General features: G+C 38.0%; 3 protein-coding genes and 1 long non-coding RNA gene across 8 annotated transcripts in view; all 4 read left to right on the top strand.

Annotated features, from left to right (window-relative positions):
* LOC139127004 (uncharacterized) overlaps positions 1–3929 on the top strand; it is a 140828-nt gene extending 136899 nt beyond the window's left edge. The window contains exon 9 of one of the 2 annotated variants that reach the window (XM_070692935.1): positions 1032–3929. Coding sequence is in view for 1 of the 2 variants with exons in the window: in XM_070692934.1 (XP_070549035.1) it covers positions 1032–1486 (455 nt within the window). In the remaining variant the exon portion in view is untranslated. The remainder of the gene's footprint in view (positions 1–1031) is intronic. The other variant, XM_070692934.1, reaches the window with a different exon arrangement.
* Positions 1–26110, top strand: part of LOC139127005 (estrogen-related receptor gamma-like) — a 303315-nt gene that overhangs the window by 170422 nt on the left and 106783 nt on the right. For 2 of the 4 annotated variants that reach the window (XR_011550886.1, XR_011550885.1), the window contains exon 1: positions 19692–20248. The exons of the other annotated variants lie outside the window; for them this stretch is intronic. The gene's annotated coding sequence lies outside the window, so the exon portion shown is untranslated. Of the gene's footprint in view, positions 1–19691; positions 20249–26110 lie in introns of those variants that run through there. 4 annotated transcript variants of the gene reach the window in all.
* Positions 1–26110, top strand: part of LOC139126937 (uncharacterized) — a 203296-nt gene that overhangs the window by 130493 nt on the left and 46693 nt on the right. The gene's annotated exons all lie outside the window — the stretch shown is intronic.
* Positions 7613–15895, top strand: LOC139127094 (uncharacterized). The gene is made up of 2 exons (XR_011550924.1): positions 7613–7713; positions 10490–15895. It is a non-coding gene; the product is annotated as an uncharacterized lncRNA (long non-coding RNA).

Raw genomic sequence — 26110 nt, 5'->3', positions numbered from 1 at the left:
TGTCAAAGCAGCCATTAAAAAGATATTGCCTAATTACAGAAATTCATTAAATATGCAAATTAGTAATTAGTGTGTAAAGTTCACTTTGACCAAACAAATCTCTACAAATGCAAAAGTGTTCACTTCATGATACTGCTAAGTCACATCATTGTCAAAGCAGCCATTAAAAAGATATTGCCTAATTACAGAAATTCATTAAATATGCAAATTAGTAATTAGTGTGTAAAGTTCACTTTGACCAACAAATCTCTACAAATGCAGAAGTGTTCACTTCATGATACTGCTAAGTCACATCATTGTCAAAGCAGCCATTAAAAGATATTGCCTAATACATAAATTCATTAAATATGCAAATTAGTAATTAGTGTGTAAAGTTCACCTTGACCAAACACATCTCTACAAATGCAAAAGTGTTCACTTCATGAATGATACTGCTAAGTCACATCATTGTCAAAGCAGCCATTCCAAAGATATTGCCTAATTACAAAAATTCATTAAATATGCAAATTAGCAATTACAAGAGAAGCACTAACAGTAAAACAAAGTGCACAGTAATGTCTATGCCCATACATTTTATCACCGTCCCTCCACCCATGGAGGGACAGTGATTTTATTCACTTCAACACTCAGGTCATCAAACATTAGAAACACCCTTGCTAACCTTTGACATACACTAATTAGTCAAATTCATTAATTATGTAAATGAGATATTAATTATCAGGTTGATAGAAAATTTATATGGAAACATAACACTCAAGGAAGAAAAAATTTACACTGTTAATTAACATGACAAATGCTTGAATTGAAATAATCATTGAAAAGTTAAATTATCAAAGAATCAGCAGGTTGCCATGGAAACAGAGGCTTTAGCATTCAATTTTTGGAACATTTTATATACCCTACACCATTCTCAACGTTTTTCACCAAAATACTTTTCGAAATTATGCATATTTCATGACAAGGAAGAGTAATTTCTACTGCAGTTTATTCTTTTACTGCTCTTGACCTTTGACCTACATTTGTAATGGCAGGTATTGTTCCCAAGTACACAGTCAGAAGATTGTCAAGGCAAGGCAATGGACCAGGAGAAGTCTGGAGACCATTGGGATTGACAATAAACCAGAATGGACAAGTAGTTGTCAGTGACTATGGAGATGGTACCCAGCCTGGCAGTGTGAAGACAGTAACAGCAGACACTGCACAGATCATATCAACAATCACTTTTCATGGCTTGCCAAATACTTTCACACCAACAGATGTGAAAATGTCTAAAAACAATTTGTATTACATTGCCGACAATGGCAACAATTGCATTCTAGTGTGCGATGCAAAGAGTAGATTGAAACAAATAATAGATATTGGTGAAGTGAGTGTACCTGAGATATGTCTTGGTCCAGACAACACTGTTTTTGTAGGAGACTACAATGGCCGTGTGATAAAATACAGCAAGGCTGGTGAAATGATTTCAAGTAAACAACTCAGTTAACCCTACATTACCATGAATAGCAAATATCAACTCATAGTGTCATGTAATGATGAACATTGTATCTATGTTTTGGACAGTAATCTCAACACATTGCACACATTTGGACATGAACACTTAGTAAATCCATGTGGAGTCAGTGTTGATGCAATTGGAGAAAATATTTATGTAGCAGATGAGAATAAAGTAAAGATCTTTAGTGCACAGGGTGAATACCTGACAGATGTAACTGTAGATGGAACGCCTAAGTTCATTGCAGTGTTTGCAGACGGTAGAATAGTTTATACAGACAGTGATGACAGTGCTGTCAGTGATGGCACTGTGCGTGTAATTTACACGTAAGAAATATGAGAAGACAGTTTATGCAAGTATTGCAGCAAATACAACTCTACAACACAACAACACCATCCAAAGTGAAAATTCCTCTTTTTTCACCAAAACTCTCAATATTTCTCAGCCAAGTTTGGGCTAGAATTTTACGTTAGGACGTAAAGAAGAGACTCCAAGTGAAATTGAAGTCATTGGTTGAAATTTTGTATTTTTTTAAAGAGTAATTTTTGTACAACTGTCAAGAAATTATATTCTGGTTTGTTGAAGAGCAATTGTAATGAATGCAAGAATACAATATTCTCATTTTTCTGAGAATTGTTGATATTTTCCCTGCCATGTTTGGGTTAGAATTTTACGTCTTGATGTAATGGATCTGGGAAAGTGGAAATTTTAATGATCAGTTGAAATTTTATATTTGTTTAAAAGAATATTTTGGAAAATTGATGAAGGTATTGTTTGTATTCATGGTTTGAGATGATTGCATTGCAAAATGTAAACATTATCATGGTTTATCTTGGAAATGCTTGCAATTTTCCATGGCATGTTAGGGTTAGAATTTCACGTCAGAATGTAATGAAGCTGAGAAAGTGAAAATCAAAGCAATCGGTTGAAATTTTCATATTTTTTACAAGTTGTGTTTTGATAATTTTATACATGATTGCATTGACAGTTGTATTCATTGAAACCATTGATCAAAGCATCGCTGTCAAATCTTGTCATATTTGCTGCAAATCAATAGATACAATGTTCAAACTTTACCTGTAGATTCTTAAAGTGTACCACGTTTGAATCTGTCAAAATCGTTCTTCTGAAGGAAGTAATATATCCAGATTTTACGATTTCCAGGGAGATCACAATGTGATCGAGTCGCCGATACTGATGCCATGTTTTGGCGTGAGGTGTGTACTTCGGCCTGACGGACTGCATCCGCCGTGAAAAAATAGTGCACATGAAAAATGTTTCTCTGTCTATGTCAGCTATGTTTGTGACCGAAATGTGCAATACTTTTGTACACCAATTATACAAAATCATTCCCCAGATTGTGTTGACCGTGAATACAGCTGCGCGGCAGTTTGTGAACTTTGTCAAATTAGTCCGCCGGGTCACTGAATGAACGTGTCTGCACCACGCCGTCCATGGATCAGCTGGTTGCTAGGCGACAAAGCAGCTATTGTTACTTATTGACGTGATATGTTTTGTCACTAAAGTTGTGAACGAAACAAAAACCAATAAAATTACAATTGAAGAGTCATTTCCTCACCTGATTGTTATGAGAAACGAGTTGTATCAAAGAGCTCAAGCTCAGAAAATTGAAACTTTGCTTAGGCCTAAAGTCATGTGATTTTTTTGGTCACTTCGTTGTAGTTTTTAGACATGTATACCTTTTACGAGAAAATAAAAAAAATGTGAAAAAAAATCATTACGAAAGTGAAAGTGGAGATTAAAAAATCTACAAATATTCATTCAGGAAATTGATAAAATCAAACAGACTATTCATTGCCGTTGAGAGGAGCTGTATTTTAGGTTTTAGGTATAAGTCATTCAGTTTTGTAGTTTCTTGCCTCTTCCTTTCAGCGATGTTGTGATATTATTACTGTAACTTCGTCTGCTGTGAACAGATACATTTGTATAACATTGGTCTTACTTTGTCGACTGAGAAATGTTTATTTTCATTGATATATCTGCTATACTTAACCAGACATGTATATTTTTTGTTTCAATAATTTGTGTGTAAAACTGACTTTGTAATGTATATCAGACAATATGATTTCACAAACTGATGTATTCATGATTGTTCCATATGCAAACAAGTTTGTAACACAGTCAATTTGAGAAGAAACTAAGCTTAGCGTGTATCAGAAATAATGACAGGTTTCAACGACATCTTTCCCATGCTATTGACGTATTCTATTTCCTGTACAGTTTTGTATCGTTTTTTATCAGGAAAAGTAATTTTTATTTTACTTTTTCTCTTTTATTGGGGATTTTGCCTTGTTGGTATGGTTCTGTTTACGCGTGTTTTGTCCCTTTTTTGTCGTTTTATTGTAGATCTGTATGTCGATTTGCTCATTAGTTTGAGGAATAAATGAATTAATTAAACGTTAATTAAGCATGACGACCCTCATGATAATTTTGGTGATAAGATTGCTGGCACGGAGTAAGCTTTGTTAGTGCTAACACGAGGCAAGTAACCCGCTGAGAACAATTTCCACTTCTGGACCGTACAAATACCTGCAGAGGTTGCACTTTAAGGGAGTTTGCTAGAACCCAAGGTTTGCAGTGCCAATGGCCGATATCTCGGCTCACCACCCCTTCCGCTATAGTTTTAATTCCATGGTCCTGTGACTGTACTCATAGCTAGAAAGGAAGGCATGGTCAGAGAGAGAGAGAGAGAGAGAGAGAGAGAGAGAGAGAGGGGGGGCAGACAGACAGACAGATGAGTACAGAAATATACTGAGAAATTTTCCCAGATAATGCCAATCAAATTTCTTTGCACAATAATGATGAACACCGTCGCTGTTGTAAGAGGAAGCGACGGTGACAATCGCTTTTACTTAAGCTTCAGGAGCAATAATGGTCACCATTTCTTTCTATCGAAGCTTCTTCCTGTCCTTCTTTTTTAAAGAATTCTTGACTAAAACTAAGTGAATATAACGGTGAAGTGGTCGTGATAACAAACATATGACTTGCTCTAAGATTTGAAATGTTCAGCATGTACCATCGTCCAGCGACTATAGTGTATATAGTTCACCGCACAGCGTGACTTAGCCAGCTCTACTGAGTGCACATCAATTTCAAAATAAGTCGTCATATCGTCTTAAAGAAAAAAATAAGTGGCAGAGAAATTCATTAGAGAGTTTTTGCATCGATTTCAAATATGGTTTCCTTCCTGTGTTGAAGAGAACGGTCATGTAAAGCTTGAGCCTGATAATTTTCCCCCGAGAGATGAGGCGCGGCCCCGCGGTCGCTGCCATCGATGTTCGTTTCAGTTTCAAAGTTTGCAAATTACACAAATATAGGTGTTCAGTTTGTACAGGAATATTTGACAGTCTGCAAAGCTATTTCTTTAATTCCAATAGCGATACTCTTAAAAAGCTCTTCGCGTGAAACATGTCAATATAGGATTTCATGTTTCTTCAAATAAGCTGTCAGTTGATCATGGTAACGGTCTGTGAAAGAGCATGCAGAGGTTTTTTTTACTTTCCTCAAAACTGGCTCAATATCGGTAAATATTTTCTCACGATGCCCAAAAAGTTTTAGAGAACGATAACTAACGTGTTTGGTACAAGCACATATATATTTCAGCTGAGACGAGTATACCTAACACAGGTCGTAGAGGCTTGTTCCAGATCTCAGCAAATAGCGCCGCCGGCTGCAGTTCACGCTGCTGGGGCGCCCTCATGCAAGAAAAAAACGCACGGTCGCGATCGGTCGAGCGGTAGAGGGCGTAATCATGCTGCTGGGGTTTCTGAGCAGTGATAACGAGATTTCCGTATCCCTGGGTTCTGTCCTACAATTATCGATGAAAGTAAATTGATGAAAGTGAAACAACTGCTAATTAATAGTTCTCAATGATAATCACAAGATAATAATCGATTGAATCGGAATAATTCAAAATGTTCGTTCATTATCAGTAGCACCTTCAAAATGACACGAGTTCTCAATATCTTTTATTCACTAGCATGTCATGCCTGCCACGTGATAACGCCTCGCGGATGTGTAGTCAACGAGGTGAAGTTAATGTGTTTTTTTTCAAGGGATTCTCCTTTTGATCAGTCTGAAGCTTTCGTTTGGCCTAGCACGATAGCAATTAGAGGTTTATCAGTGATTTTTGAGTGACTTGTTGATCTTTATGAGGACAATATTATCACAATTTTCCCGTCCTCTAATATAACCACACAGATCTGAGATGAAGACTTTCACGATTACTTTCCGCGACCAATAATTATCGATCACTTCAGCAAAGAGTGTTATAATCAACAGTAGATTTGATCGTACTGATCTCCAATTATTAACCATTCTATGTTTCTGACTTTTTGCCATGGTTAGTGCGAAATGAGTTCAAGGCGCATCACACGGGACCCGAAAATTCACAATAAATATTCACTTGCATCGTGATTTTAATGTCTTTTACTTCAAGGCTTATCACACAACTTTGCTGGGATGTCTTATCTGTTACGTAGGTGTATTAGCTTTTGAACGCAAGGTAGAATGCGCTTCAAAAGTGAAAGACAAACTTTTGCTCAACCTTTCCTCAAGGAATATTTGAACCATTCTCTTTCAAAATCAAGAATAAAAATCGAGCGTCATCGTGAAAATTTTGGTACTAGAATTACAAATTACACTATATATACCTGTATTTGAAATTCAAATGGCCGCCATACTAACTCCAAGATAGACTGAAAAAAAATTCGATTAAGACTAAGACGGTTGAAAGTTTTTTTTATTTACAAAGAGCTTTATATTGAACCTCCGCAAGTGGTAGATCAGAAAAGAAAAGTTTTAGTGAGTCCGAATATCTGTACCCGAGGCTCACTCTACATTAAATAGTTGTATTCATTCACTGTGTCTTATCCTATTCTGTCGAACAATCATCATCAACTTCATCCTCTGAAAGCACTTGATATGAAAACAGGGACGACTTGCTTGAATTGAATAATCACATATCGGAAATAGTTGGGAAAATTAGAGGAAGATATCCCAGGTGCAGTGGGCCTGATCACCAGAAGCATGGGATATGGCTAACACTTTTGATAAAGGTGATGACGAATGTCATGATGGTGAATATAAAAAATTGTAAGAAAATGAATTGCTTCCGCATAAAAAAAATAATTGGATATAGAACTATGGGAAGAAATGCTGTTAAAGTGACAGAAAAAATGCTGCCCAATCAATGGCCATATCCTCCACCTCTCCAAAAATCAAATGTTCTCTCATTACCAAACCTTGCAACAGCTTTCTTGCCTACAAGATTGATGGTAATTGCGCTACGTGTATTCCGAGAAACCAGACCTGGATGATACTATACCAAAATAGTTGAAGGTAGGTGCGACTTCGGAGTTTTGGTGTTAATTTTATTTTACCGTCTAAGAAAGAAAGAAAGAAGAAGAAGAATATATATATATATATATATATATATATATATATATATATATATATATATATATATATATATATCATTTCATTCGTATGTATTTATGTATGTATGTATGTCTATATGTACACGTGCACCTTTTCAGTTTCAATGAGCAGTTTGAAACCGGAAAAAAGAGCATAGTGGGAGAGGGGTGTCAAATCTATAGTGAGGTTCCAGACACTGATGTTAGTGCTTGTGCAAAGTGCTCAGAATGTGTGATTTATAGCAAATAAAGACATGGGGTGACCAATTTTTAGCAACATTCTAATTAAAATGATGTAGAAATGCAAATGTTTCTTTCTTGGTGTTTGTTTATTCTTTATTGTTCTAATCACAGTCGCTAATAGTTAGGTACATGACTGAAGGGCTCGGCCACGTGTGTGAAGACCTCTAAGTGGTCCCTGACTTCAAAGTGGTCCCCGTAGTTGTAATTGAACTGAAATTTTACGCAGTCCAGGGATTTTTCCATTCCTATATTTGCATAAAGTTGTTAAACTTTGTAACATTGCCAATACTAATCTGTTATTTTGGTCCTTTTTGATATATGCGCTCACTTTTATTACTTTTTCAAAATTCCGATGCATTTTACAATGCCAAATCACCCCAAACTGCGCGTCCAATTTTTTGACCTGGTTAGGGTGTCTCATATTAGCATCATGGGAGATTCGATTGCGCTGCACACGGCACGGACGAGACCAGCGACCGCGACCCACCGATCACTGTACGGATATGCGGATGTCCATATGGCCTAGCAGTTTACTGAGTGAGTACCAGCTCAAACAGTCATTAATTTCAATCTTGTTGCTCGACGTTATATTTCATGCTCGCATACAGGCGTTCTGTTTACTGGGTAGCTCTGCATGGCAGGGCTGTGTGTTACCGGCGTTATACGGCCTCCCACCACATGTGTTGGGAGGTCGTATAACGCCGCGCCGCTAACACACAGCCCTGCCATGGCCATGCAGCAGAGCTATTTACTGGGTAGTTTGTTTTATGCTACGTTCCGACCATGGTTCCGACGTTCTGTTCCGTAGACTTTTACGGAACAGAACATCGGAACGTAACATAAACTACACTTATACAAACTATCCAGTAAACAGAACGCCTGTGTGCGAGTGCTGATTGTCTTCGTCCAAAATCAAATGACACTGTGAACTTACACAGAAACATCGGGTTCCCAGACACTTCGCACCAAAACCACTTCGCACCATACCATCTCGTCCCATGCCATTTCGCACCAAAACCACTTCGCACCAAAACAACCTCGTACCAAAACCACTTCGCCCCGAAAGTCACGTTGCCCCACACCATTTTGCCCCAAACTTACCGCCAACCGATAAAGCTGAAAATAACCAACCACTACCATTGAAGTTTTCATCACCTTTCTATCATCCCAGAACTGAAATCTTGAAATTGTACACATTTCGAGAATATGACATCGTGCAATTCCGCGCGGCACCTGAGTCGTAGCACTGAGTAGTTTGCGTGTGTTATGCCATGGTTTCATGCAACAATAAGGCAAAATGTCCTGACGCATTCATGTTTCCAAGTTGCAGGTAAAAACAACGTTATGATACGTCGCGACATCGTTGTTTTAGGACGAGTTGACGGTACTTTACTTTAGGCGAAGTGGTTTTAGTACGAGGTGGTACTTGGGGCGAAGTGGCGTAGGACGAGGTAGTACTTGGGACGAGGTGGTTTTGGTGCGAAATGGTTTTGGGACGAAGTTGTGTGGGGCGAACTGGTTTTGGTGCGAAGTGTCTGGACCCCAAACATCGCACAATGAATGAAATTTTTTTCTGGCCCTGCGTACGATGCTGTGTGTTTCCGGCGCTATATAACGCAGAGCTAGAACTGCTGTACCTCTCTCGGGGGGAGGGGGGAGTACTTGTTCAGAGAAGTGGTAGGGGTGTGCGGCCGCAGGTATAAAACCCAGGGCCCATTTTAGACCTAAAATCTCGTTGTTTTAGGACCCCAGTTTAGACCTTTATGACCTTTGACCCAGGTCAACAGTCATAGCGTCAACATTTTTAAAACGGAAAAAGCAAGTATTTGCCCCGGCAAAGCCTACCACTGTAAGCTTATACTGCGTTTAGAGCTATTTTGTTGCTGGCCAAGCCATGATTCCGAAAAATCATGAGGAAATACTAACAAATTTTGTGAAAGAAAATGCCTTTCACTCTCACCAAATTTTGGTCCAGCTTCTGCAAATTATCAGTCATCTGCAGTTACAGTCTGAGTGTTTTTTTTTTTTTTTTAAATTACAATTCACAACAAACCTCGCTGTTTGTCTGTAAAGCAGTACTACTTCATATGGCCATGGTCGACCTGAATAATACTAGGAGCAGTAGAGCCACTTTGTTTTGGTATTTTCTATTGGGCAAAAATCTGCCATATGTTGAGTTCTGACAAATCAGTGACAATGTTTTAAAACAAAGTCAATATTTACTTTAAGCCAGGGGGTCTCTGTAATGGTTCCCCTGCCACAGAAAAGATATCCATGCTTATTGAGTGCAGCTCAGAACCCTGCTAGCGAGATGGGAACAGACTGTTGAAATTTGTTCTTCTGTGGCACTCAAACTTCAACCCCATTTTAGACCATGGTTTACAGTGGAATTGACCCCCCCCCTATTTTGGACCAAGTTGCTGAAATACCCACCCCATTGGGCGGCGCATATACATATTGGCAAGTAATAGAAGTGACCCCCCCCCGACTGCTCTTTGCCAACTTATATTTTTTTACCTGTCCGTGGTATTTTGGGGAAAGGGTTTTAAACACAGTTTGTCAGGAATTTATGATGATACTTGAAAGAATAGAAATATACTCCAACACCCGACCCTGGCCCACTAAGCCCCAAGGCTGTATCATGCACGCACAGGAAAGCAAATTTAGCACTTTGAGGCAGCCATATTGTCTAGTTTCCATGTGTTGAGTTCGTACTCTACATGCCTTGACATTGTTTTCATTGTAACTTAGGTCATTTCACATCATTGGTACAACGTACATTTCAGTGACTTTGAATGACAAAGTTCTTTTACGTCAAGGACTGTGTCATCAGTCTTAACTGATGTCTAGCTGTAAATTCAAGCTGTCAATCTAAACTGAATACAATATGATTGTGCTCATGGAATTTGTGTCCATACACTTTTGTAATATATTGTGGTTTCAGTCGGATTTGAACTCACAACGTATAGCACCAGTCACCTAGCGCAGAAGCCATAGATAAAACCGCTGAGCCAAATCCCCAATCTCAGCCTCATGTGTGTTCAGCACACAATTTGAGTCTTTACGGTTACACCTATAGTGTACTCATTTATGTATTTTGTTGTGTCTCCATTTCAATACTTACCCTAGTCATAATTTTACATATGTGCTTATAATGAACAGACCTGCTTTGAGTCGGTTTTTAGCTCGTATTTGGTGTGTATATAAATACCAAAAAGATATTATATTTAATTTGCATACATTTTATCTTCTGATAATGATGACTGGATTGATTTGCTTACTGGTATAAATTTTTCAATTTTAATCTCTCCAGATAACAGAGTTCTTGGAAATGATGTGGAAAGATCAGAGTTATCACTGCTTGCTGATTTGGACCATGCCTACACGTTTTAAAAACTGGTGACGTACTCAAAAATTGGCGACCAACAGAAAAGTAAAAAAAAACAGTATTTCCCCGCACATACACAATATGATCATACCAGAAACAAGCATGATGTCATTTACTTAATGCACAACACACGAATGCCAACTATTTGTTGTAATTTTTATTTTCCTGTCATATGATTATTAGTCCCCAAGGACACCGTCCGGGGGGACTTATAGGTTTGGTCATGTCTGTGCGTCCGTCCGTCCGTGCGTGTGTCCATCCGTCCATTCACTCAGATATCTCAGAGACGCCTGGAGCGATTTTGTTCAAACTTGGTACAAGGATAGTACCCTACCTCATACAGATGCACGTTAATTTGTTTCACAATGTGATCAAATTTGGCCGTGTTAGAGGACTTTTAGTTTACACCTCTATAGACTCCAATGTATAAGGCAGCTCTCCATAGACTCCCATGTATAAGGCCAAGAAAAATAAAATTTAGTTTCTCATCGTATTCATATTGCAAAATGGATGCAGTGACACAGTTTTTAGTCCCCACAGATAAAGTCCAGGGGGCTTATAGATTGGGACATATCCGTCCGTGAGTCCATCCGTTCACGCAGATATCTCAGACACTTTGACAAAATGTCACGTGACCTTGGTGACCTTTGACGTCAAATATACATATTTGTCCATAACTCAGTAACCACAAGTGCTAAACCTTTCATATATGGTATGATAGGACTCCTTATGACGCCACATTGTACCTCATTAATTATGTGCATATCTAATTTTGAGCGAGCCAATAGAGCTAGAGGTCTGATTTTTGGTATATAGGGATAACTTAGCAATACTATTTTTTTGACAAAATGTCATGTGACCTCGGTGACCTTTGACCTTGATTATACATATATATATGCACAACTCAGTAACCACAAGTTCTTTACGCTTCAATTTTGATAGGATAATAGACCTTAAGATGTCACATCTTGTACCTCATTTATTATGCACATATGTATTTCTTGGCTGGCCAATACAGCTAGAGGTCTGATCGTTTTTCCCGATTTAGAATCATAACTTAGACATGCCTCTTGTTTCAAATTGGGAACAATGACACAGACCTATGTGCCCATAGATCTGAACATATACATGTACACTCCAGTGATACTTCTTAATGACCACATTTCCCTGCCCCATCAAGACTAATACTCCTATTACAAGTGGGGACTATGTCATTGTCAATGACTTGTTTTTTTGAAATTCTCGGAAAATCTAAAATCATGTTAAAAGTTTGAATTTAAATGCTACTTCTTAGGCTATCGACAGTGTTGTACACTTTTTTGGTCTTTAATGTGTCTTACTTGAAGAAAACCCTAGAAAAACTGAGGATAATTTGAGATTGGTTTACAACACATTTGCTGCTGTATGGGGCTTTAAGGTTTGGCTGAAACAAAATAGAATTTTTTACACAAAACCCCTTGTCTGACAGCACTGATATTTGTTATACAGGTTCATAGGGATGATCAAATTGTGAAATATTCAAATTTTGATAAATCCACAATTTTCTATTTTCAGGACAATTTTTAGCTCACATTTGGTGTTTACATGTATATTATACCAAAAAGAGTTTTTATGGTAGGTCAGCGGTGTCTACATTTATGTATGTTAGTATGTGTGCATGCTATCTTCGTGCACATCGAAAACTCAAAAACCGCAGCACTACCATTGTAGTATTTGGTGTACTGGTGCACCTGGGGATGGAGATGTGAATTTGTTCAAATGAAAGTGTCAGTCTTCAAAATATGATGATGAGGTAAAAAAAAAGAAATGTGGTAGAAAACAGAGAAAATCCAGCAAACGCTTAAACTCTGTAACGGCAGTCTAGATTTTGTTGAAACTCTGTATGCAGGATGTTTATGGTGATTTTCGTTAGTATTGTGGTGAAATTTTCATTTTTAGCTACTATACGATAGTCTTTTGAAGCTATTGGGATGGGTATCTGTCCGACATCCGTTGTCAGTATGTATGTATGTCCGTTTGTGAGGCGTCCAGTCACTCAAATATCTTGATAACCGCAGTATTTACTGATTTGCTATTTGTTGCGTAGATGAAAAATATGATTTGAGAATATATTTCTTTTAATTTTTAGCTCACATTTGGTATACCAATGTGAGGTTATCATATAAGCTGAATCAGTTCATTTGCATCCGACTTGCATGTCTGTATGTCTGTATATTCATGGGTATGTGCAGATGTATGTCCGTCACACACAAAGGCTCCCATACCGCCAAAGCTACCATCTCAGTATTTGGTGTACAGGTAGATGCAGGGATTGAGATGTGAATTTGTTCAAATGAACACATCAGTGTCAAAAATGTGCAAATGAGGTAAGAAAGTGAAATCCAGCAAATGTGCAGGAGGCATGCCAGTGAGAAACAGGCAAACTCCACTGATCTTGACTCATTTCCTGTCATTGTTTATGAACTGTTACATATTAACAGACCAGCTGCAACCATAGACAGTAGATGGGGGAAGACAGTTTATACTAAACTAAGAGGGGCTTGTTTCTGCTATGCATTTTGCTAAAGTTGACTTCCAGTACCAAAAGTTAGACCTTAATTACTTTTGTCATTCTTGTTTTTCTGGTTTAAATATTTCTTGTTGTTTTTCTGGTTGTACTGTGCAGAAATCATTGCCATAACATCAACGTATAATTTTCCTCCACTGAACAGATAGAAACAACATTTATTGTTGATCATTGGTAACCCATACTGGTATATACCAATTCTGATCAAATTTGAGCGACACCGTATAATTGCGGTATATTTTCTGAAACCACTCATCTGATTATTTTGAAAGTTGGTATACATGTTCCTCAGGATGACCTCAGTCAAGTTTATACAAATTGAATTGAAATTTTCATATTTGTAATTTTAGGGCAATTTTCCGAATTTTTGGTCAAAAAAATTTTTATTCAAAAACAACAAATCTGATAGCTTTGATATTTGGTATACAGGTTCCTCAGGTTGATGAAAATCAGTTTTATGAATATTGTGAAGATATCTTGAATTTTGTATTTTTGCTGAATTTTTTGGTTATTTTTCTCATTTTAAGTAAAATTTCTTCTTTTCAGAAACCGCTAGCCCAATTGCTCTCAAATTTGGATTGGATGTTTACAAGGGTGTTACCCTTCTAATTGTTGAACTTACGACAAAATTGGAAATATTACTGTTTTGGGGCAATTTTTGTCATTTTTGGTCAAAAAATCTTAAAAAATATTTTCTTTTTAAAGCTCCTGGACAGACAACTTGTTCTCAAAATTACTTGTCTGATAGCTTTTTAATTTGGTACAAAAGTCCCGAGGGATTTTATTTGATAAATTTTCTGCTCAAATTGTTGGGAAACCCCCAAATCTTTGTATTTTAGGTAATTTTCTCAGTTTGTGACCTTAAATGACCTACACCAACCCAGGATATGTTGTGAGAGAGTTTCAAAGGCTGTGAACATAATTTTGTCATATTTAATATCAATTTGTAGTAAAATTTGATCCAGAAAACAAAGTTGAAGTAAATATTTACATTGCGAACCAATTTTTTGCAACTTTTGCATGGTAAGACACATAAGAACTGATGAGAAATTAGGATCCAGGATAATTCCAGATGTTGTAATCCCCCCTCCCCCCACAGTGGAAGGCATTTCACTATCTGTAACTGATTTAAGTGTTGTTTACATTTGAATGATAGCACCCATAGCATTAATTAAAACACCCCCAAGGTTGTAAATACATTTCCTGTCAGCTGGTTTTATGTAAGGGGTGGAACATTTGATATTCGCGAGGGGGTAGGGGCCAGAAGATTGATGAGGTAGCATTACTTTTTACCAGATCCCTTGTACATTTTTTCCCACTCTTTATTTTTTCCCCACTCTCCCACCTTTTCTTTTTGTCAAGCTTCTCTGGCTAATTTTTTTGTTGACATTGCTTTCTGTATGTAGGATCTGCTTGTCCCGTTGCTATAGAAGATGATATTCCCAAAGACGACCTCCAGTACCTAAGTTGCAGACCTTATTTGCTTTTGTCATTCTTGTTTTTCTGGTTTAAATTTTTCTTGAATTTACCAATTCAAACCGAATGTGAGCACACTGTTCTTGACGGTATTCTTTGATATTGTTGAAAATATGCAAATTAGCGCCAAAAAGGCGTTTTTGGTAAAAAAATCTTCTTCATAATCGCTGGTCAGACAGCTTTGTTATTTTGTATATAGGTCCCTTGGGATAACCCAACTTAGATTTGTTCAAATTGTAATGAAATATGCAAATCTGTACTTTTAAGGAATTTTTTATGTCATTTTTGGTCAAAACTTTATTTCATCAAAACTGCCCATCTGACAGCTTTGATATTTGGTATTGGTATACAGGTTCCTACAGATGAACTAAATATGATATCTTGAATATATGATGAAATCTGCAATTTTGTATTTTTGGGGCAATTTTTCCAATTTTTGGTCAAAAAATGTTTTTCTCTCAAATTTCGTATTGGATTGCTTTGAAACTTAATACTCTTGACTCTAGAGTTGTTTTCTATATGATTTCTTAAATTGTGGTGAAATTTTCATCTTTGTGTTTTTTTGGTTTTTTTTTGAATTTAGGGCAATATTTTGGTCAAAAAATAATTTTCTTTGAAGTAAATGTTTTGATTGGTTTGAAATTTGTTTTTAATGTATCTAGAGGCAACCTCAGTTGAGTGTCTTCAAATTTTGGTGAATATTTTCATATAGGCATTTTTGCGCAACTTTTCCCATATTTGGTCAAAAATCATTTTCTCTGAAATCCCTCTTCCAATGGCTATGAAACTTTGTATGCATGTTGCCAGGGTAAACATAGTTAAGTATACACACTGTGGCCTGCCTCATCAAATCAAATGAGAGCCAAGTGTCATTGATGCTATGTTTTCCATTATTGATCGAAAAAATCTCTTTCTCTAAACACTACTCATCTCATACCACTGGCTGATTTGTTCTCAGGGATAATCTTACTGTGATGTTCAAATTATAATAATATTTTCAATTTTGTATTAGTGGTAATGCAGCTTTTTTGACATTTTTTGAAATGTGCTATCAAAGTATCTATCTTCATAAACATATGTGTCACAAAAAGCTATTCTCTACATAGCACAACAGGACTGTATTGGCCTTTAGGTAATGTGCTTTTATTTTTGTGAAATTGATGCCCTTTATCTCATTTTTCCGGTTATTGAAAGTAGTTATTTTACTTTATAGAGAAAAACTGCTCTTGTGCTTTACTCTACTGTTAAAATTTATGTACAGTTAAATAAAGATTTTTTTGGCTAAATAATGCTCAACGTCCATTTGTATGTGTGTATGAGATTGAGTTTATAAGACAGAGTTACTTGTAGGATTATTCTACATTTCTACTGATTTATCACACATTAGGTATTGTATTGAAAAAATACATATGACACCAAAATGTCCGTAAAGGTGTCCACGGAAATTACACTTGATTATATGCTCCATCTGCTATGTTCAGCTCCTTTTAAGGAAAATTAAAAATAATTGTTGACTTTAAAAATGTAACATGCCATCTGTGAAGTATCAGGTATAATAGGCCTATAGTACACTTCCTTGGATTTTTGTCAACTTTTAGTATTGAATAAAGAAAATCAGTTTGACTCCAAAAGTGTCCTTTTGACTTCAAAGTGGTCCCCGGGAAAATCGAATGATTGTACACTCTGTCTGCTTATTCAACTTCTTTTGCGTAATATTGAAGCAATGTTCTAACTTGAAAATTGTAAAAAGTGACCTATGAAGTATCAGTTATAAGAAGGACTATAGTACACTTCCTTGGATTTTTGTCAACTTTTAGTATTGAATAAAGAAAATCAGTTTGACTCCAAAAGTGTCCTTTTGACTTCAAAGTGGTCCCCGAAAACTTGGGATGATTTTACGGTCTCTCTGCTGTATTCCACATCGTTTAAGTTAAAGACAGAATGTGTTGATTTGAAAAATGTAACATGCGACCTAGGAGGTATCAGGTATTAATAAAACTATAGTACACTCCCTTTGTTTGTCCAACTTTTAATATTGCATAAGGAAAATCAGTTTGGCTCCAAAAGTGTCCTTTTGACTTCAAAGTGGTCCCCGGGAAAATCGAATGATTGTACACTGTGTCTGCTTTATTCAACTTCTTTTACGTAATTGAAGCAATGTTCTAACTTGAAAAATGGAACATGCGACCTATGAAGTATCAGTTATAAGTAGGACTATAGTACACTTCCTTGGATTTTTGTCAACTTTTAGTATTGAATAAAGAAAATCAGTTTGACTCCAAAAGTGTCCTTTTGACTTCAAAGTGGTCCCCGGGAAAATCGAATGATTGTACACTCTGTCTGCTTTATTCAACTTCTTTTGCGTAATTGAAGCAATGTTCTAACTTGAAAATTGTAACATGCGACCTATGAAGTATCAGTTATAAGTAGGACTATAGTACACTTCCTTGGATTTTTGTCAACTTTTAGTATTGAATAAAGAAAATCAGTTTGACTCCAAAAGTGTCCTTTTGACTTCAAAGTGGTCCCCGGGAAAATCGAATGATTGTACACTGTGTCTGCTTTATTCAACTTCTTTTACGTAATTGAAGCAATGTTCTAACTTGAAAATTGTAACATGTGACCTATGAAGTATCAGTTATTAATAGGACTATAGTACACTTCCTTGGATTTTTGTCAACTTTTAGTATTGAATAAAGAAAATCAGTTTGACTCCAAAAGTGTCCTTTTGACTTCAAAGTGGTCCCCGGGAAAATCGAATGATTGTACACTGTGTCTGCTTTATTCAACTTCTTTTGCGTAATTGAAGCAATATTCTAACTTGAAAATTGTAACATGTGACCTATGAAGTATCAGTTATTAATAGGACTATAGTACACTTCCTTGGATATTTGTCAACTTTTAGTATTGCTTAAAGAAAATCAGTTGACTCCAAAAGTGTCCTTTTGACTCCAAAAGTGTCCTTTTGACTTCAAAGTGGTCCCCGAAAACTTGGGATGATTTTACGGTCTCTCTGCTGTATTCAACATCGTTTATGTTAAAGAAAGAATGTGTTGACTTGAAAAATGTAACATGCGACCTGTGAAGTATCAGGTATTAATAACACTATAGTACACTTCTTTGATTTTGTCCAACTTTTGGTATTGAATAAAGAAAATCAGTTTGACTCCAAAAGTGTCTTTTTGACCTCAAGGTGGTCCCCAAAGACTTGTGATGATTTTACGCTCTCTGTCCTGTATTCAATCGTTTATGTTAAAGAAAGAATGATTTACAATTGAATATGCGACCTGTTAAGTATCAGGACAAGACAAGAGTATACTTCCTGTTTTTTCAAACTTTTAGTAAAGAATAAAGAAATCAGTTTGACTTCAAAAGCGTCCTCTTGACTTCAAAGGTGTCCCATGAAAATTCGGATAATTTTACGCTCCGCCTGCTGTATTCAACTTCTTTTAGGTAATGTATTACCTCAATCGCGTCACTTTCTATGGTAGGTATTGGATATCTTTGTAAAAAAAATTAAGAAAAATATCCCCCTAAAATATTGGTCTCGAGCCCTATTCTGGTGTATTTTACATCTGTGCATTCGTAGCATAATGCTGAGGCCAATAGATTGCATTCGTGTCAAGGGATATCGCCTCAGAACCGCTGTTAATCTGTCCATAGACCTTTTCTGTAGTTTACTACGACACCAATCGGTTTTTTTATTTACCTCGCAAAATAATGAAATAGCTTAGTCTTTGAATAAATGAACATGTACCTACTTTATCTCTGACTATCTATGACTCATCTCCTACTTCCGTTAATTATGTTGAATGTGGCAACATCTATAATTTCAGCTTTTTTTAAGAGCCGTCGACTGTTTCTGCTCGGTTCTGAACTTTTGACAGACCCAAAGTATTCAATTACGCGAGAGGGCAAACGTTACAGAATTCGTGGACGTCGGCTCACGGGAAAACGGTTGAAAATACATGTTTATATTATTGAGGTAGCTAGCAGAAGTAGACAATGGGTCGTGAACTGACCAGTGTTATAGTACCGGTCGAAGTAAACTACCAAAAATGTCTATGGGCTGGCTTGTTGCGATGAATATTTGACCCGCAAGTGCGATTGATACGCCACAGCAATGCTGCAAATTGTATTTCATATCCGTTTATGTATTTACGAGCAGCGATTAGAATGACTTCCAAATATCGATATGATTTCAAATGAGTCATTTTATAGATAAGTCATGATTGATGTAGACACTAGCCCTCCCCATTGTTAATTCTGTGCTCAGCCCTTATTTTGTACATTTTTCCCAACTCTAAGTATTAAATACTAAAATAGCGGCTGATATTACATCGGAAACGTCCGTGTGACAACAAAAGCGTCCATTATGCGGTAGGTGTCGTCAGACTTGAGTTTAACCCCCTATCTTACCGGACATTTAGGATGGGGACCACTTTGAAGTCGGGGACCACTTTGAGGTCTTCACACACGAGACCCAGAAATGGGTTACACTGACCCTCCGCCGTGTACCTAGCTACTAGCGTCTGTTGTTCTCATAGGTATGCAGTTAGTCGTCGCGTTGCCGGGTCGCGTTGTAAAAACACCGACCAATTTACAAAGGTCGCAATCTGTAATTTTCATCAGATGTGAAGATACTGATGACGTTGCAGCTGTTGCCGACGGTGTCATACCGAGACAGTATTTTCCTGGCAAATCTTTCTAGATAAAAGCCAATGACGATTTCAAGAATAATTGTTTATACCACATCCGTTTTGGCACGTTTTTTTTACACGCGAAATGCAATTTGTAGTCAATGAAGGGTAAAGCACCTGATATTGCGGACGGTTTATTTGTTGTCGGCATAAAACGCAGCGTGTTAGCTGTTGCTCATGTACACTGCAAACATTACTTTATTTATAAATTCAAATGATGACGTCAATGCATTGCCACTGTGAGTTGCCATGGTGACTTGCATTTTCGCTGTACACATATCAGACGCTTAATGGTCTGGTTGCCGGATTCACACTTTTCTCGTTGCTAAAAAGATGTTCTTAAATATAATTTTAATTATAGTTCAGCATATCAACTTCGATTCAACTCAAATTAAGCGAAATTTCTTTAAATATTTGAAACAATTCTGAACGATATACTTGTTTTTCAAAGTGATGTTCTGATATTTGTGAGTCGCAATAGTCTGTCGCTCCCCCTCTTTTCCAAAGCAGCCATCCCCTTCAAGTAATGGTTTGACCATTATCTGCAGCACGAACCGCGTACTGTGTTCACAAACTCGAGGGGTCTTCTTTGCCATAGAAAAAAAAAACATGGCCGCCCCAGCGCCCAGGTTTGATCTCGAAACATGTACACCACTTGCCGGCGGCGAGCCATCGGCATCGAGGGATGAAGAGCCCAGCACGTCGAGCGCAGTGACAACAACCAACGAGCTCTTGTGTCTCGTGTGCTCTGACAAAGCGTCCGGGTACCACTACTCGGTCTATTCATGCGAAGGGTGCAAGGGTTTCTTCAAACGGACAGTGCAAAACAACTGAAATATTCGTGCCGGGAAAAGGAGGTCTGCGAAGTGACCAAGTTCAGTCGAAACAACTGCCAATTCTGCAGGTTCCAAAAATGTTTGAACATGGGAATGAAAGTGGAAGGTGAGTAGAACATTCTTTTTAAAGCGCTTTTACAGTGTGGGATTGCATGTAACGACTGGTACCGTTTCTAGGCCAGCCGCATACATAATAAATTTAAGGTCAAACCAATGATGTCACTCGCCACCGTATGCAATGAACAGTACATACTGTTTCATACTGCAGCGGTGATCCTTGCCGCACCAGTCCCTCGCTTGGCCGTGTCATCATCCCTTGGACACAGCGCTACAACAATCTGTTCAAGAGTAGGGATTTTCGGCCAGGTAGGGGTCCCCCTAAGCTCCCCCTGCACAGAACAACAAAGGGAGTACTGAGGGGCCGCAGATGGCACCACAGGCGAATAAGGCATTTGTAGTGGAAACACAACATATAACTATGAATATTATTAATACAACCAGTCTGGTATTTTCTTACGATTGTTCTTTTCTTCCCTGCAGTTGCTAGATGTCACTGAATGTATATAGATCACCCCTGAATCAACATTATTAAACATGTATGGTATATAAGGGGAAGATGGCCAGGCCCACAGCCAGACTTCTTATACATATCAGGGATTCAATTTAGCACATCTTACTCGTTCATTTGATACTCTGTCAATTTGTGTCACCATAACTAATTTCAGTCTCTTGAACGATATGCAGATTAGATACTATGTGCCAGGCACTTTACAACGGATCTTACTAAATTACTGCCCGTAGCTGCCTGAGGACTGTCCGAGGAAAGAGTAGGCAAATTTTGACCATGCTAACACTAACACAATAGGTTCTCAACTTATATCATGCCTGGCCAACCAACAATAACATTGATTTGGCATTCACGTGATGTTCTTTCTAGCAGTTGTGGAACCAGGAAAACTGGACTGTAAGGACATCGCATCTTGATAATGAGACCATATCATTCAATGCAAGGGGTACCATAGCATTGCCTTGTATGCACTGGCAGCTTGACAACCTACCACCCCTTGCACTGAATGGTATGATCTCAAAATCAGAATCCAGTGTCTATTGGGTTCAATAACCTCTGGAGAAAACATCACATGCACGCCAAATCAATGTTTATATGGCCTACTTTTTTCTCAGGCTACCCTCAGGTGGTTCTCCGGAAGTCCTCGGGTAGCCAAGGGCAGTTAGGGGCAGTAATTAGTAAGACCGTTAACGACTGATCTCAAATAGTCCAATTGACGTATCATTTCTTGATGGCCCAGGCTCCTCACATTGAAAAGCCAAGAGTATAAAACCAGGTTTATATATGGTGAATAAGATAAAAATGTTTTCACAGACATGTAGAGAGTTTGGCTGGCTTAGGGGTCTGGCCACTTCCCTTTTCTTCCCTGTTTCTTCTTAAAATATGTGTGCGGACCCACATATGTAGATAATTATCCCCTAGTAACCTACAACACAACTGTCTGTAACTGCGCCGCTAGGTTGCTGATTTGGAACATACTGTCAGGGCTCGAAAATTTTTTAAAAATTCACTTGTTCACTTGCCATAGGGCAAGTGAATTTTCAATTTCACTTGTCCGGAAGAAAAATTCACTTGCCCTGAATTTCAGATGATTGAAGGAGTAAATGTGTATTGTTTTATTCATGTCATTGTAAAGAAACAATAGCTGTAACTTACTGATAAATTTGTGTCCTTATTCTGTGTATCAAAAATAATATCTTATGTAACGTATACATGCACAGTGTTTCAGCCAGCTTTTGCTAGCATGGGGACACAGTGACCCATAGTAGGTCTTAATGGGGACAAATTAAATTTTGGGGGGACATGTAATGTATTTCAATAAAACAACACCGGTACATTGTCATTGTGTGTCATCATGACCTGGTACCTTGTGTTAAATAGGCAAGTCAGGTAGGTGCACTAGGGTAAGTATATAATAGGCCACCGGTGTTGTGTCAAATTGTGCCCATGTGAAACTTTCAGTATCATTTAGTTTACTGCTACCACGTGGTATGTGCATAAACTGCAGGTTTCCCCAAGTCACCAAAATGATTAGCGGACTCATTAGCCAAATCAAAAATCTTGTACCCACTTTGAGCAACTTTTAAACAGTTTATGATCTCAAGTGCAGCAACAGCTTTCTCGGCATTCAGGAGTTCCTAATTTTACAAATCAAGATGTTTTGTATGTTGTTCATGATAGTTTTTACATTAAAGAAATATTTGTTTAGTTTTTATTACATTAATTATCTGTGTTTTTATGACATTGAAGGGATTGAAATACTTTTTCATTTCTAGTGGTAAACTTTTGCCACAAGAAATAATTATTGGCAATTCTAAAAATCAGGTAGCAATGTGAAGTGTATATTACCACAGACACAGAATACTTCTGCAGCATTGAGTCAGTGTTCACAGTATGACAACTTATCATACATATACACTACAAGCTCCTTATGTGGTTTTGTTAGCCACACACATACAAATTTTCCATGCAGAAGAAAGCATTTGGTAGCATAGCGATAGTGTAGATACAAGTATTGTGGTGTTGTGTCATAGTTGTGATCAAGCAGGCTCAACAGCATCTTCAGCATAAGTATTTTTCTTGAGACAAAAAGGGTCAGGTCAAAATCCTTTAAAACAAGACACAATGATATTGTTCAATTCATTTCCAAATGTTTTAAAGAGTAATAATAGTTTTAATGATAATGATAACATTGTAGCCCAGGAACATTTTCATTTGATATTTTGATATCATCAAGAAATGTCTAGTGATGTTCACTATTACATCATTAAACTGGAGGAATCTGCAGAAATATTAATGTGATGATTTGAAATGGATATGCTTACTGCAACTACTGTTGACAATTTCCTTTTGCCATAACTGTTAATAAAATTTAATTTACAACTGACAGTCAAGCTTAATGTCATTGAATTGGAAAGCACCAAGAAATTACCTTTTATCATAAGATTGTACCTATTAGACCTCCCTAGGTGGTTTCTTTTGAACCATAATTGTGTACTTAAGGGGTTTTCATTCCTGACATCACATAAGATGACCCAGATTTGACCTTTCAGAAAACCTCGATTTTTTCTCCTTTTCCCTGGTATTCTGACTCTGTTTGTGAAAGTTTCCTTTGAAATAATGGTTTTTACTATCAAACTGAGTAATTGCAGGCCAATTTTGATTCAAGCAAAGTAGGTAAACTTTGGACTAAAAAGGACGGTCGAACCACTGGTCCGTCCCTGAGGGACTGAGGACCTGATTGCAGTATCGAACAGCAACAATGTTTGCTTCACGTACCAGGGAATTTGTAACTTTGTAGAAAGGAGAGTAAAGTGTTTCAATACATTGTAACTTTGTAGGAAGGAGGGTAAATTGTTTCAACACCTTACAACATTTTATTGTAAGCTGTAGTTTTCTGTTGAGGAGACATATGTCTTGTTCACATTGGCAACCCAACTGAAATTTGGGCTGACGCAAAATAATTGTCCTTTTGGGATTAAATTTGGTCCGTGTCCACACCTACCGGTACCAGAATTAGGGCCGACGTAACTTTACCTTTCTTTGTGACCTCTGACCTGTCAAAGATCAAAATGGCGCATTTGAATATGGCACGCTGTTTCTACTGTTCATGATTTTCCTGTGTTTTTACGCACAAGAAGGGCAAATATGACTACCACTCACCCTTTTAATCATCGGAGAGATCTTCACTATTTATTGGATGAGCATATGGTATATATAAGACCACGGTGGAGAAATAACCAGTGCGCGGCATTTTTGACATGCCTCTCTAGTCTATTACGTGCACTGTGGAATCGAATGACATGGTCTCGTTTGCGGAACAAAGGTTGGTGGGAAGTTCTGCGTACATGGGATGATATTAAAATGTAAAGACTGGATTGAAAACTTTCGATAGGTGTAAACTTTAGTTTCAAACGTCGTTTGTTTTGTGCGAATAGGGTGACTAGTTCAACTTCGATCCATGGCGGAGGCCTGGTCAACTGGGACCAGGGCCGACGTAACGTGTCCACACTGGCTATTTGCGTCGGACCAAATTTTGCGTCGGCCCTGAGTCGGCCCTGAACCCCCCTTCTAACCGGGACCAAACTGAGTCGGCCCAGGGCCGACTCAGCGTGTCCACATTGGTTTTTTACGTCGGCCCGGCCCAGGTCCGGACCTGGGCCGACGCAAAGTCGTCAATCTGAACGTGCCAATCGTGACATGATTTCATGAGAAAAAAAAAACATAAGAGAGTGCAAAGATGTCAATATTTTGCCATTTTGTAACCAAGCAGAACAGAGCTATTTTATCGGCCGGCCATATCGAAAGTGGTACACTCAAAGAACTAGAGAGTGGCAGCGCGTATGTACAGTGGCCTCATTGAAATTCACTTGTCCGTCGGGCTGGGAGAATGTTGTTTTCAATTGCCCGTACTCAAAATCACTTGTCACGGGCGTCGGGCGGCGAGAATTTTCGAGCCCTGACTGTCACTCTAGTTTGGGTATAAAGTGTATCCTATCCTAAGTTTAGGACTGACTGACACGAATTTAACAGAATGTTTACATTTATTTAAGCCTGTTTGTCTGTGCGATGGAAATAAAGAGTTCAAAGGGGTTGGTTTTGATTTGTGTTCATCACGGCCCAGAATGTCACTGCAAGTTGTACCAGTTGATCATAACCTCTAAAGTGAGCTTTTCGAGTGAAATTGATCAGGGCCAGGGTGCTTTGGCATAAAACATTTTAGGTCCAGTGGACTTGGGTGCAGGGTTCAGTTGACATGGATGTTGGGTCTGGTTGACTTGGATGTTGTGTTCAGTTGACTGGATTCGAGTTGACGCGGGGTCAAGTTGACCAGTTACCCATACACACACCACCGGTATATTGGAAATACTGTAAATGGCTCTGTCCAGTGTGAGCCACAGGCATTCAGTGATATTCTAAATATTGCACAGGGCTCGAAAATTCCCGACGCCCGTGACAAGTGAATTTTGAGTCCGGGCAAGTGAAAACAACATTCTCCCAGCCCGACGGACAAGTGAATTTCAATGAGGCCACTGTACGTACGCGCTGCCACTCTCTAGTTCTTTGAGTGTACCGCTTTCCATATAGCCGGCCGATAAAATAGCTCTGTTCTGCTTGGTTACAAAATGGCAAAATATTGACGTTTTTGCACGCTCTTATGTTTTTTTTCTTCTCATGAAATCATGTCACGATGCCTCCTCAACAGAAAAATACAGCTTACAATAAAATGTTGTAACGTGTTGAAACAATTTACCCTCCTTCCTACAAAGTTACAATGTATTGAAACACTTTACTCTCCATTCTACAAAGTTACAAATTCCCTGGTACGTGAAACAAACATTGTTGCTGTTCGATACTGCAATCACGGTCCCTCTCAGTCCCTCATGAACGGACCGTGCGTGCGTGCTACAATACATCATGGACGTATAACGACCATGAATACACCGAGGCTTGGCTTTGCCTCTGTGAGTCCCGCGTACCGGTCGTCCTTTTTTAGTCCAAGTTTTACCTACTTTGCTTGAATCAAAATTTGGCCTGCAATTACTCAGTTTGATAGTAAAAACCATTATTTCAAAGGAAACTTTCACAAACAGAGTCAGAATACAAGGGAAAAGGAGAAAAACTTGAGGTGAACTTTTCTGAAAGGTCAAATGTGGGTCATCTTATGTGATGTCATGAATGAAGACCCCTAAGTACACAATTATGGTTCAAAAGAAACCACCTAGGGAGGTCTAATAGGTACAATCTTATGATAAAAGGTAATTTCTTGGTGCTTTCCAATTTAATGGCATTTAGCTTGACTGTCAGTTTTAAATTAAATTTTATTAACAGTTATGGCAAAGGGATATTGTCAACAGTAGTTGCAGTAAGCATATCCATTTCAAATCATTACATTAATAT

This window comes from Ptychodera flava, unplaced genomic scaffold (assembly GCF_041260155.1).
Source record: "Ptychodera flava strain L36383 unplaced genomic scaffold, AS_Pfla_20210202 Scaffold_28__1_contigs__length_4768798_pilon, whole genome shotgun sequence".
Classification (NCBI taxonomy): domain Eukaryota; kingdom Metazoa; phylum Hemichordata; class Enteropneusta; family Ptychoderidae; genus Ptychodera; species Ptychodera flava.
This window is presented reverse-complemented; position numbering and strand designations above follow the sequence as displayed.